Source organism: Triplophysa dalaica, chromosome 3, assembly GCF_015846415.1.
Source record: "Triplophysa dalaica isolate WHDGS20190420 chromosome 3, ASM1584641v1, whole genome shotgun sequence".
Classification (NCBI taxonomy): domain Eukaryota; kingdom Metazoa; phylum Chordata; class Actinopteri; order Cypriniformes; family Nemacheilidae; genus Triplophysa; species Triplophysa dalaica.
In genome coordinates, this window is record NC_079544.1 from 2,327,102 (window position 1) to 2,341,088 (window position 13,987).

The 13,987-nt window shown below is 37.5% G+C and overlaps 2 protein-coding genes across 2 annotated transcripts; both read left to right on the forward strand.

Annotated features, from left to right (window-relative positions):
- The first annotated feature begins 317 nt into the window (after positions 1–317).
- Positions 318–4,670, forward strand: zgc:66427 (uncharacterized protein LOC406256 homolog). Its single transcript, XM_056743957.1, has 5 exons — positions 318–1,066; positions 2,223–2,318; positions 2,421–2,526; positions 2,606–2,698; positions 2,779–4,670. The coding sequence occupies exons 1-4, from the start codon at positions 562–564 to the stop codon at positions 2,661–2,663; spliced, it is 765 nt and encodes a 254-aa protein (XP_056599935.1). The 5' UTR covers positions 318–561; the 3' UTR covers positions 2,664–2,698; positions 2,779–4,670.
- Positions 4,671–6,638: 1,968 nt separating this feature from the next.
- Positions 6,639–11,531, forward strand: LOC130418019 (protein lifeguard 1-like). Its single transcript, XM_056743947.1, has 7 exons — positions 6,639–6,792; positions 7,390–7,625; positions 7,750–7,832; positions 7,905–8,105; positions 9,857–9,985; positions 10,449–10,592; positions 10,777–11,531. The coding sequence occupies exons 2-7, from the start codon at positions 7,391–7,393 to the stop codon at positions 10,927–10,929; spliced, it is 945 nt and encodes a 314-aa protein (XP_056599925.1). The 5' UTR covers positions 6,639–6,792; position 7,390; the 3' UTR covers positions 10,930–11,531.
- Positions 11,532–13,987: the final 2,456 nt, after the last annotated feature.

Consider the following 13,987-nt stretch of genomic DNA (forward strand, 5'->3'; position numbering starts at 1 on the left):
GTTATGAACAGATAACAATATAGACTATACAATAGTGCAAGTGATTTAAGTGTGTATTAATTACAGAGATAGCTATTAAGTTGCAGTGAAATTTGTCTCGATGATAATAGAAATCTACGATGAACAGTTAAATTGTGAATGTAATGTAATATACAAAAAATGATTATTCTGTGTACTATGTTATTGTATTATGTATTTTGTTATTCTTTAAGTTTAACGATCAAACGACAACTACTTTTCAAACGCTTCCCGAGCGCGCTCTGTGATTGGATGATAAATAATTTAATACTGTGACGTCAAGGGGTCGGTGCGCGGAGAAGGCGAACTTCCGGTGTGGTGGTAGAACCACGGGAGTTAACAGGCAGAAATATGCGGTAGGGAATTGTCATAACTAAAAGAAGACGAAGAAGAAAGAAGAAGAACGTACGTCGCAGTGTTATACGGTTTACTATTCAATGTGTGATATGATCATATGGACTGAGGGCTCAGAGACGGAAGCGAGAGTGTTAGCGGAACAGTCCTCCATCGATCGGTATTAAGGAGCTCCGTGCACGGCGAAACATGGGCACGAAATCGAGCCGTTTACACGAGGAGGCGGTTTCCACATCCTTCGATAAAGATGACATCAAACGGGAGACATGTCGCAGCATCCGAAGCGCCAGGCCCACCAGCCTCATGGTGGAGTTTTCCGCTAGTTTCGATCATGATTCGGAGACGAATCGCAGCCGGTCGGAGGAGGGCAGCGACTCGGACACCGGGCAGCAGGCGAGCGGTGACGGCAGTCCCGCCGACCGCACTGCGTCCCCGTCGCTGAGCAGCCAGGCCTCGCCGACCGAAGACAACAGATCCGGTGAGAAACGCGAGGATGACGCCAGTCCCACGGTCCCCGCGAACGGGGAGGAAATAGGCCGCGCACCGCAGCGCACTTTCTCGGAGCGTCTGCCCGGTGCTCGACATTCTTCCGGGAGCGGCGTCACGGCGAGATCCGCCCGGGTGAGAGGGAGTCACGCGCGGCCGGTGTCTGAGGCGTGGATCGGCCTCTACAGAGTCAACAACCGTCACGGTGGTAGGTTTAAAATATGACCTTTATGATGTTTAAATAGTCATTTGAGACGTTAAATGGTTTGACTTCCTCTCGGCTGTTTTGTCACGATAGTCAATAACAACAAAGCAGTCTAGACTCTCGATCATTCAGGAAGTCCCCGTTAGGAAAATATATCATAGTAAACGTGTATAAACCATGTTTCTTCTAGTTAATGTGTATTAATAATGTTTCTTATTCAGGTTGATTTTCATTTATACTAATTTAGTTAAAGAGTAAACTAAAATACAGTTTATGCGAGTAGGCCTTCACTTGGTATACTTCTATATTGTGCATCTAATTTCAGCCATTCAATGTGTACTTAATATACTGAAACGTATTCTTTCTATTCATGGTGTCTCCAGATAGCACACTTCTTCACTTTATCTCAATATATACAGATGTGTGCACAACAAGAGACCACTTTAAGTACATTGAAGTGTACTCCGTTTTCACCTTAGTACAGGTGTCATGGTCAAACGGTGGTTGTTTTGGTGTTATTACAAATTAAACCAATATCCTAGTAACTGTACTTAAAGTGATAGTTCACCCACAAATTCGGTCATCATTTATTGACCCTCTTGTCATTTTAAACCTTTTTAGCTTCTGCATGACACAAAAGCAGATATTTTGAAGAATGTTGGTAACCAAACAGCACTGGCTGTGCATCACCAATGCAAGTGAATGGGGGCCGCTTAACAACATTCTTCAAAATATCATCATTTTATGTTCTGCGGAAGAATGGCAAACGGGTTTGAAGAGCGGGAATTAACGATAACAGATTTTTGTGTGGGGCGAACTGTCACTTTAAACCACAACTTATTTTGCTTCAAACAAGCCTTTCAACAAGACGTTTTTAAAGTTGTTGTCTTTTCCGCGAATGACTCGATTCAAAGCTTCACAATGCACTGATGTGTTTAACATCGCGTCAGAGTCGTGGCCTTGAGCTGGAATGCGGCTTTAGCTATTATGCATTTCATGCATTCATGACAGGATTGATTTGTGGGCGAAGTCCAATCCGCTTTACTGTATTTCACGCCATGATTCAGAAAAATGGACCATGTAGTAGTATACCGACCCATTTGTTGTGGAAGTCTCGAATTACTAAAGTATAATGTAAAAAACATTGCTTTTGTTTCAGCTATTCGTTGCCCTTTCTGTACCAAACCGTTCCCTGGAGGGAGGATCGAGGACCACCTCTTAAGTTGTCTCACCTCCCCACCTCTTCCTTATAACAGTAAGTGTCCCATTTCTTCAAAAACCGTCCGGCCATCATTCTCTCCGGCTTATAAACAAAGTCTTCATTCTGATTCATTATGTTTCTTGTTTTGCACAACAGCGGACGTTCTTGCTAAGGACAGTGGGGAATGTTCCATCTGTCTTGAAGATTTACTGCAAGGAGAGACCACTGCACGACTGGCCTGCCTGTGTGTCTACCATAAGAGGTAATCCAAAATGACACTCACCATATAATAATGTAATCTGTTCATTGACACGCATAACATTGTTGTTTTTATTGAATAGCTGCATTGATAGATGGAGTAAAGTGAAGCCGTGTTGCCCTGAACATCCCTTTGATTGATTCGTATGTCCGTGTGCAATAGCACTTCGACTCAGGTGAGCTTGTGCATTCACTAAACATTTTTATTAATGTTTCGTATCTATGTTGATTCCCCTGTTTGTTTTGTTTTGTTTAGGACACCGTATCCCCCCTTGGCAGGAGCCTATATTTTATGAAATGATTTGCAAGCATCGACACTTGTTGCCAACTGAATAAGTTTGGCTCTGATGTGACTCTTGGCTTTTCTCCGCTCTACGGCACCTGTCTGAACAGCGGGTTTCGCACGGCTTGCCTTTTCTCTCTTAACTCTTTACTAACTAAGCTCGAAGCGAGCCTGTCAACTTGGTCCATCCTATAAGGAAATGTAACCGGAGAGAATGGTACACACTGATCGTCTGGCTTCGTAGGCTTGGGGTTTGGTTTCGTGCGGCATGCTGGGAAGACTGCGGTCGGAGTTGCGCTAGCTTGAATGAACTGATTCTTTAGAGTTTAAGCAGATCCCTGGACGAAAAGAGTTGTACATGCGTAAATATTGCACACGTGTTACCTACGAGCCATGGTGTTTTATGTTTTGGGTGATGCTTAAGATGTTTTTGGGGCTTTTTTGCTATTGGGGACAACACAAACGCACAAAGGCAGAGTGAAAATACCAGAGAGAGTTCATTAAACAAAAGTCATGGTTTTGCGGCGGTAAAGACTCGCTCTTGTTTCCTCAAAGCTTTTTTCGGTTCTCGGTCTGAATACTTCGGCTCAGTTGAACTGTACATTATTTCCAGACCGACTAGTTAGAATAATGGAGGTGTCATCGGTTGAGGTGCAGTGTGTGTGTGTGAGTTTGTGCTAATGTATATCAAGATTCAAGAGTCTGTGTTTTGAGAACAGGTTTGTCAGATTCGTGTGCAGGAGATGAAATGGTGAACGAACATTGTGCTGAAATAGAAATGGGCGATGTAGTAGACTAAAGAAATCCAGTCACTCATCGAGCGCGTGGGAATCCGGCCATCTGTGTGTCGCCATATGGCTCATAGCTTGCCAGAGATGGAGACTAAGAACAGCCGATGGGAAATTATGACTTAATCATCAGCCCTACGGAACAAGTACAGTGGAAATGCTCTATTTTTGGGAGGGATAGGTTTCAAAAAGTCTCGCACAGATATGTTGGTTACATTTGATTTGTGAGCGTTACGTTGATGATTCTCTTGTGTCTTGAAGTGTTGAGTTGGTCTGTTACCGGGGTTTTTTCCTTAGCTTAAGGGTTTATATTTTGTGTGGTAATGATGTCAACTTTCTGGAAAGTATGGAGAAAGGCCTTCAGGGCTTTCCTACCTTACCAGATGCGTTTCATCATCTCGACTTGCTTCTGAAAAGTATTGTAATAGGTTTTGTTTAAAGGAGAGGGTTCTTTTCCGTTTGAAAATGCCAAGTGTGTGTGCGCGAGTCAAGAATCCTCTTTACGGTTACATTTGTTTTGTTTATGGTATCGTGCATTGTGGAGTGGAGGAGTAATGTCCGGGTATTTTGACAATCTTTTGAGCTCTGAACGTTACAGCTTTCACCCTTTGTTTAACTTCTATGGTGCCATACCTCAATATCCATATTTACTATACTATTCTGGGGCTGAGCTAACTCCAAAAGGGGGATTTCCTTGAAAAAATAAAATATAAAGATATATATATATATATATATACATATAGTATAAAAACAAAGTTATGTCATGAATTCAGTGCTAAGGTTTTTTTTACCCTGTTGATCCTGTGTGTTTTGACAGTTGTCTGTCAAATATGAGTGAGTTGGGGATGTTTTTAGGTCAATATGATTTGCATATATACACAACCCCTGACAATCTGCCTTCATTCTGCTAAAGGACAATTGAGTATTTATTTATTAAAAAAAAGTGTAAATATGTATTGCATTACAAAATGGCGTTGTCTTTTGTTTGTCCATGATGCGGTTTCTATGCCAAAATCTTTTGTATGTCTGAAAAAATTGTTTTATATGTATTTTTTACAATAAATATGCTTAAGTGTGCTCGCTAGTTTTCTTTCTTGAAGTGACATTCGCTGTCTTTGAAATGTATGTTAATCTTTCAGACAGCAAACTAACAGATACAAATCATTGAATCATTGTTGAATATGTTTTTTTCAATGTTAACTGCATTGAAAATATCACTTTTGCGCCTGCTATTAATGTTGAAATTTTAACAAACAACCATTATTTACCACCCTCGTTTATCTGAAGCGAATAACAGAGAGTTTAGGGAGCAATAGGTGCAAGTTTTATTGTGATGGGTGTTTGCTTTAGTTGGGCTCTTGACTCTGGACTTTCATTAAGTTCTTGTAATGGTGTTTAATAAAAACGTATACGGTGATGAATCCTAATGAAATCTAAGTTTGTGGTCGTTTGCTTCTATAATATTAGCTGTGATCAACTACACAACCGGCTTCAAATAAAGTAGAAGTTAAGCTTTTTTGCCATATTTGAAATTGTGAGGTTTGTAAAAGCACTGCGAAATAAGTAAACAAAAAACCTCACTGACACTCACACCAGACAGAACAGATCAACTGCAATGCGTGGAGATGCATTGCATGGAGGTACTATGATGTTACCCAGCATGCATCGCAGCATGGAAGTTTCTTTTGTTGATTGTCACCATTGTTGAGTTTCATACACTGATTCATGATATTTTCTAAATTCATTAGTTTAAGAAAACTTTGAATATATTTCGTTCATTTCTAATATGACAGCCATAACACAGCTTTGTTCTCACACTGGTGCACCAGACAACTTCCCCACATCAATACCTCAACACAACCAAAAGTATTTGACTAAAATCACAATAACCTCTCATCCAATTCTCTTTGCCACAACAAATGCATTTTAACACACTGACGGCCAAAGAAAACTTAACATCACAGTACAAGAGTCAAGAGCCCATTTAAAGCAAACACTGATCACAATTATGTTGATTTATTGAAATCTCAACATTTACTCGACATTAATAGGGGGTGCAAAGTGATATCTATTCAATTCAATTAACAATGACATTTCAACAAATTCTAGCTGTAAGCTTGCTGTCTGCTTTGTGAATGAGAAATATCATTTTAGCATCTAATCCTGAGCGCAATATGATCTGAACCTGATTTGTTTTTCAGACAGAGCCACAGTAAAAGTGCGTTTACAAACAGAGTTTTAAAACGCAGCCAATGCAGTTTGCAGCTTCAACCTGGAGCAAAAAAAGAGAAAAGTGAGCAAAGTTGGGTTTTGCCAGGTTGTGTCAAAATCTTGTGTTTCCTGTATTTCAACAACTCGCCACCACCCTACGCGGTGACAAACCTATTTGAGTTTCTTATGTTAGACATTGCAGGACATGTAGGACATCTGTGGCATTCACGCCATGCAATATATTTATGAACTGTCATACGTGTGTTTTTGTTTTAAGTATAAACTCTCAAGGATCTGTTTATTGTTAACACGTTGTGTTATGCATTGTAACACGTTTCATTTTAACACAACATGAGTTGTTTTGTGTCGATTTGCAGTTAAATAAATTAAAGGTCCTAGAAACAACAAATTTAGTTGTTTTAACAAATGTTTTTAGATCATACTCACTGTAAATGGGTTATTGCACCCCTGGGCAAAAACTGACACCTTCTCTTCAGTCATCATTCAACTGCATTATGATTAAAAAATTTAATTAAGTGAAAGGTGACGGAGGCTGTGAGTAGCATGAGCTTTCTCACGTATCATCCAGTAAAATCGACAAGTAAACCAACAAACAAATGATGGACAAATGATCCCCTTAAGTAATTGAATATAGTTTTTGACAGTCATTCTATACCACCCGCTTCTGTACCTCTGTTGAAAATACATAAGAAAATTTATCTAAATGCATCTGAATGTGTGCTTGGCTGTTTGTGAGCAAACTCGATCAGTTTAAACCCATGGGAGAGGAAGCCACTCGTGTGAACTTCTCTGTTCACTTGCACTTTGTAACCAGAACTACTTCACCACAGATTTTCCACACAGGGGTTTTTGTAAGTGACGTTACAAACGGATGCAAAACTTCAGTCTGTGTGAAACAGGTGAAGCCTTGAACATCAGAAACCTCGGTGTGATCAGACCTCAAACTGAACCGGACGGAGGAAGAGAGGTGAGCATTTTACTCAGGTTTACATAGAGCAAATAAATTAAATTACGGTGTTTTGCCAGAAAACATGATCTTATTTTATTGATTCAGTTAAGCTGTTTGAAGTTATCGTCTCAGTTTTTATATTAATGAGAAAAGACAAAAATAGTTTGTCTTAAGTCTTTTATCAGCTTTCAGTCAACAAATTGTGACTTTGTCATTCAATCAGTATTTGATTTATTCAGATGAAATTCGATTGAACGAGAGTGACACAATGTGAAATGCTTTTCATACCATTCAGAATATAAAAATAAAATGTAAACGGAGAAACACTGTAATGAGATGTTGTCTAAAGATACAAAGTGATATCATATTTTATGCAAAGTTATTTTTTTGGGTGGGGGTCAGTTACAGACTTTAGATAAGATAACTATTACAAATTAAATCACAATTTTTTTTAATAATAATTATTTTAATAATATTTATTCTCGGTGTGTTCTACCACTTTTAATTTCTTTAAAACTGTATTTACAATTTTTTGTTTATTTAATTAATTTCTTTAATGAAGTTTCTACCGATGTGTCATCTAAAATTGCAATGTTAACCAACCATGTTGTGTAGGATGACGGACATGGAGAGCCACAATCCAGCATCAGATATTTACCCCAGCTATGGAGTGGCCGGACCGGCTGGACCCGCGTACCCTCCTCCTCCTCCATACATGCCCCCTCCTTATCCCACAGGTCCTGTCACGTACCCTCAACCCATTCCAGCACAAGTTGGCTTTATTGTACCCGACCTCCCGCCGGAGGAGGCAGGCTTCAAGAAAGAAGAAGACCCGAATTCAGTCGTGACAGGTGGTGCACTTTTAATAAAGATCAAATCAAGCAACTTTACAACTGTAAAAGATTTTCGATCTACTGACATACTAAATATTTCACAGGGAATAACAATGTTTTTTTTTTGTGTCCTTTAAAACAGATGCATTGAATCCAGATCAAGAAGGTGAAATCTTCGTATCAGGATTTGAGGACGACACCATCCGCAAAGCGTTTATCAGAAAGGTGGGTATAGTCGGAAGCGCAGGTGTACAATTCTGCATGTCTGGTGTCTTCATTGTCTTTTCAATTGCGCAGGTGTTCAGCGTGGTAACAATTCAGTTACTCGTCACCTTCACTGTGGTGTGTGTGTTCACCTTCTCGAGCACAGTCAAGATGGCGGTTCAGAGGAACTTCTGGGTGTACTTGAGTTCATACATCGTGTTTTTAGTGGTGGCCACGTGTATTGGCTTTTTTTCCACATGTAGCCGCACTCATCCCTGGAATCTGATAGGACTGGTGAGTTTATATCCATACATCATCATACATCGCATTAGATAGGTTTGAAGATGTTACGGTCAACATCAAATTCTGGTTCTCTATTTTGACGAGGATTACTTAAAATAACCAGTTTCATATTTTACCTCTTTAACCTTTAAAGATTAAAAGGAGTTGTTCACTTTCAAAATAAGTGTTCATGATCATTTAATCACCCCATGTCTTCAAAGATGTTTGTATTTGTTTCTTTAGTCGAAAAGAAATGAAGGTTTTTGATGAAAACATTCCAGGATTTTTCTCCATATAATGGACTCTAAATGGCTGAAGGTCAAAATGAGAGTTTCAGTGCAGCTTCAAAGGACTTTAGATGATACCATACAATGAATAAAGATCTTATCTTGCGAAACAATCGCTCATTTAAAAAAAATAAGTATTTTTATTATGTGAAGTCATGATCGCGCATCACAGAACAGAGCAATGAGAGCATTCGTTTTTATAAAGCGTATACATTTTTATTTTAGAAAATGACCAATCGTTTCGCTAGATAAGAACTTTATTCATTGTCTGGTATCATTTAAAGTCCTTTAAAGCTGCACTGAAACTCTCATTTTGACCTTCAGCCGTTTGGAGTCCATTGAAGTCCACTATATGGAGAAAAATCCTGGAATGTTTCATCAAAGACCGTCATTTCTTTTCGACTAAAGAAACAAATACATAAACGTCTTCGATGACATGGGGGTGAGTAAATGATCCTGAACATTTATTTTGAAAGTGAACTACTCCTTTAAGCGCACTATTAACTGAACCTGATTCCTCTTGTTGGTCCCTTTTTAAGTTTTGTTTTGATCTACATTGCTTGACCCATAGACAACATCTCCCACTTCCTCCATGTCAATCATTAGATTTAGCAAGATTGTAATTTCCTTTTTTATGACAGACGGGTATAGCACACTTCCTCTTCACTATGTGCAGTGGCCTGAATGTGTGCTGTACACGTTTGTGTAAGTGATGACAGGATCAACCTGTAACATCAGGCAGAGCGAAAATGTATGTTTATAAAATACATATTTGTATTTATTTATGTAGGCTGTACATTGTGTACTCTGTAAAACTGCTTTGGATATTAATTGTGAAAATCGCTATATAAATAAAATTGAATTGAATTGTAGTTAAACAAGAAATATTCTGTCACCACCAAGATTGGTTCAAACTTGTGTAAATGTCTCCTTTTTTTGCCAAAATGCTAAGTAAGATATTTGTAGGAATTTCAGGAACCCAACAGATCTCATCCACCCACCGCATAGTATTTATTTTACCTACTATGGCAGTAAATGTGAGACTAGTTCTGTTTGCTTACCGGCATTCTTACAAATTTCTTCCTGTGTGTTCAGCAGAAAGACATTTATACAGATATAAAACAACCCAAGGGTGAGGAAATGATGACATAATTTTGATTTTTGGGTGACCTATCCCTCTAAATATTTTTCTATAATGGTTATTATTTTATAATTTACCCAGTAAATTGGTACCTGGCCAATAATTGGTCATTTTATTGTGCATGATTTTAACACAAAAAGAAACAAGGGTCATGAAAAAACCTTTGGAGAAAATATGGTTAAGCAGCATCACACACACTTTGTTGGATGACAAAAGAAAAAGAAGAAAAAAGCTTTACAGTGAGAGATGTATGGAGGGAATTCTCTCTGTGTCGTCTCTGCTTTTCCAAACTAAACCTGTCACCTAAAATGCAACATTTTCTTGTGTGTGTACAGTCAATGGTTACACTGAGTCTGTCTTACATGGTGGGGACTGTGGCTTCATATCACGACACAGCTGCGGTGATCATTGCTTTAGGATCAACTCTGGTCATCTCGTTCACCATCATCATTTTCTCTGCCCAGGTATATCCAGTTTGTCTATGAGTCTAAACAAAAATCTCACATCATGTGATCATGTATATCAAAGCAGAGCAGCAGAGGGCGTTATAACAAACCTGTTTCTTCTTAGCAACGGCCTTCTTCTTTAAAGGCCATTTTCTCAATATTTTGATTTTTTGCACCCTCAGATTCCAGGTTTTCAAATAGTTGTATCTCGACTAAATAGTGTGTTATCCTAACAAACCTTACGTCAATGGATAGCGTATTTATTCAGCTTTCAGACCGGTTCTGTGGTTTGGGGTCACATTTTACATTTAAAATAGACTCTTACTTAATTGTAGTTCCGGGGTATATTAGAATCAGAATGAGCCTTTAACTACAGTTGTTGACCACCAATGTGTTTCATACTAAAACTTACTATGATTTTTCATCTCTGAGGTCAGTTTGTGACTTGTTATGATAATTCTGTGTTGTGATCTGCTTTCAGACGCGTCTGGACTTCACCGTGTGTAACGGCATTTTGCTCGTGCTGTCTGTCGACTTACTCCTGTTTGGATTCTTCAGCATCTTTTTTTACTCCAAGGTCGTGCAGATTGTTTACGGATGCCTAGGAGCTCTTCTGTATGCCATGGTAAGGAATGACAACAAATATTCTTCAGCAACAGCCTCCAATAATACTGACAGCATGCAAGTGCCTCATTTTGGCCCCTTGTGCATGACTAACTATAGTCCAATGGATATTATATTGTATATGTGTTTGTCATTGGATAAAAGCATTTGCTAAATGACCGAATGTGTTTGTATCTCTGCTTTAGTTTCTGGCGGTGGACTGTCAGCTGGTGATGGGCAGGCAAAAATACAATCTGAACCCTGAAGAATACGTGTTCGCTGCTTTAATCATCTACCTGGATATCATTATGATATTCCTATACATACTTATGATTATAGGTGGAGGCTCAAAGAACTAAACTTTGTTTATACAGGACCCTGTTCACATACATGCACAGATGTATTTGACACATGAACAATTAAACACACACTCTGAATAGCACTCGTAATCTGCACACAATACATCTCATTTATGAAACAAATAAAACGTCTGGTGTTCACTGAATGTGCTGCGGCCAGCATCTGCAGTACTTCATATGATACACATCTGCTTTGCTCCCTATGCTGGCTACTGTTGGACAAGCAAAGACTTCGACTGACCACCAGGGGTCAGTGTGTGTCACAGACACTTTGCTGTCCTCCACTCCTAAATGTCAAGCAGCAGAATCCAGGTTTAAGACTTTAAGGTTTTATCTCTTTAACATTTAATTTTGTTGTCTGGCTGTTTCCTTTCCATGTTTTTGTATTATTAATAGTTATTTGATTTGATTCTAGCAGATATTGACGATCTAAATGACATGCTGTCTCTTTGTCGCAATGATGTTTTCCTTCTGTTTTAAAATGTGACAAAGACAAATGAATGATGTTGATCATGAAAACCTCAAACTCTTGTACTACCCTGCAATGTGACCTTTCTTTTTTGCGCTTGTATTAAATCAATAAATTCTGTTTATTTACTTGACATATGTATATATTAGTTTGTGATAACTATAAAAACACACAAAAATTGGTTGTACAGAACTGCAAAAATTGTTATAATTAAATATTAAGAAGAATGAATAAATAATGCATTAAAACTGGTGCCAGAAGTTAAGAAACATTTGTGGATCTGAAAATATATATAACTAATGCAGATCTTATTTTGTTTACTAATACTAGAAAAAGTATGCATTAAAATACTGCCATCTATTTAAGGTTGACTCAGTGTTAAATATAATATACAACAAGCAGACATAAATCACTTAGAAAAGAGCACTAAAGATAATTACAAATTTAATATTTCCTACTACGGTAGCAATTAATGTGCCAGAAATCTAATTTGGTGATATTTTTCCAAATATCTTTCTTTGCGTTCTACAGAATAAAGACATGTATACGGATTTGGAACAAAGAATGACAGAATTTTCATTTTTTGGTGTAGTATGCCTTTAAGTCATGCCCTAAAACAAATCCCACAAAATACTATTTTGTAAATTGTAAGAATGTAAATGTGTTTTTTATATTTCAGTGTCCATGTAATAAGTTATGTTTGTGAAACATCATGTGTTTTTCATGACAAAGGGGTGCCTAAGTTGGAATCCAGACAGAAAGTGTTATTGGCAGTAACTGAAATTATTTTAAGAGATTTTTATGCATAATGCATATACAAAGAATGTGTTTCCTTTAATCTGACTGAGTAGGCAAGCTGGCAACCTATAACTCCACCCCTGTGTAAAGGTTTAAATGTCACAGAGCAGAGAGTGTTCAGGCACAAGACCACACAGAGAAGAAAAGGTAAGAATTTCAAACAATTTTATTTTTTAAAACAATTCAAAATATTTACCTGTCAATGTCAAATTTACATGGATATTTATCTAATGGGCAAGATTATTGATTTTTGCCTGATCTGTTAAAGAATCCTGATCTGATTATAATGAGTATAAATCTTTGGATGAGTTTTCATATATATGAGAACAAAAGACAAACATTCTTTGGCTCAAATATCATTGTGGACTAGTTAGTGTATTTTATTTTATGAAATCTGGTTGAAAAAAATTAAAAAGACTAGATATGAGGAATGTGGCACAGATTTTCCATACTTTGTGTAAATTAAAGGTGAAACTGAATTTTGAAAACCATTTGTTCACTCAGCTTGACTCACTTGAGTTATCTGAACAGAGTCATCAAGAGAATGTTAAATGAACACTGCTCAGTGTGTATTTGAGAGGACACTACAGAGTGTATAATGTGACACACATTAAATCTGTCAAGATCTCACCAGAGGAGAATTAAACAAACAACATTACCATCTCTACTTATTACAGACACATCTTTCACTTTATTTTGTCCTACGTCTCTTCCTGACCATTAAAAATTGCCACTAAATATGAATGAATTGTTAAAAAGGTTTAATTTCAAGTCATCATTATGATACTCATTTTTGTCAGATCACTCAGAAGTGTTTAATGTTTTTTTTTTAATATATGTTGCACAGAATCTAGCAAAAACTCAGGAACAAATGTATTAAAACACAAAGAGTGCAGAGTGTGAGACTCTCACATATAGTGCAGTGGGAAGGCGCCCCATTCACATCATTTACCAACTTTGTCTTTTTTCTCCAAAAAATATTGAACAATGCATAGCCCTCAGTGATTTCATATTCAAACCCATTTAGTAAAAAGGTAATGGTATATGGAAGTAATGGTTAAAATGATATGTGTGTAATATGTGTTTGGCTTGTGTCTAATAACTATTTATATTTTCATTTATATTATTTAAAAACAAGTAGAATTTTATTGTATATTCATTTTTTTAATAATCAATTTGTTGAATTGGTCTTGTAGTTTTGATATCTACCGGAAGTTACGTTTGGTCATGCCCGGTAACATAGGCTAATGTATGTTGCCAGTGAAACCATCTATAGCTAATTCTTAATACCATCTATATTACGTGATAGTTCACCACAAAATAACATTTTTGTCTTCATTCAATCACCCTGTAACATCCCCACAAAGGAAGATATGTTGAAGAATGTTGTTAACTGGCCCCAATTCAATCGCCAGTACTGTTTGGTAAACAACTTTCTTCAAAATATCTCCTCTAGTGATCTGCAGAGGAACGAAAGTCATACAGGTTTGAAATGACATGAGGGAGAATAAATGATGACAGAATTTACTTTTTAGGTGAACTCCCTTTAATGCAGCTCTCTGTATCTAGCATCTCAATAGCCCCATATGCAGATTCATTAAATTAAATTAAAATTTGTTACATCGGCCACAATAGGAAATGGAAAAACAACATCAATAATCTTGCTAAGGTCTTGTGTCTGTTGCCAGTTGGTTTTATAAGTCTTTTAGCGGACATTGGTATTACCACATTTTATATATTATCCACAATGTTTTGCTCTTTCTCTTTAGAGGCGGGTTATTTTCTCACATT

Excerpts from the sequence above, each read along its gene's own strand:
- LOC130418019 (XM_056743947.1), top strand. The coding sequence starts at position 7,391 with ATGACGGACATGGAGAGCCACAATCCAGCATCAGATATTTACCCCAGC. Across the intron at positions 7,833-7,904 it reads GCAAAGCGTTTATCAGAAAG|GTGTTCAGCGTGGTAACAAT; the intron begins GTGGGTATAGTC and ends TCAATTGCGCAG. Across the intron at positions 8,106-9,856 it reads CCTGGAATCTGATAGGACTG|TCAATGGTTACACTGAGTCT; the intron begins GTGAGTTTATAT and ends GTGTGTGTACAG.
- zgc:66427 (XM_056743957.1), top strand. The coding sequence starts at position 562 with ATGGGCACGAAATCGAGCCGTTTACACGAGGAGGCGGTTTCCACATCC. Across the intron at positions 2,319-2,420 it reads CCCACCTCTTCCTTATAACA|CGGACGTTCTTGCTAAGGAC; the intron begins GTAAGTGTCCCA and ends TTTGCACAACAG. Across the intron at positions 2,527-2,605 it reads CTGTGTGTCTACCATAAGAG|CTGCATTGATAGATGGAGTA; the intron begins GTAATCCAAAAT and ends TTTATTGAATAG.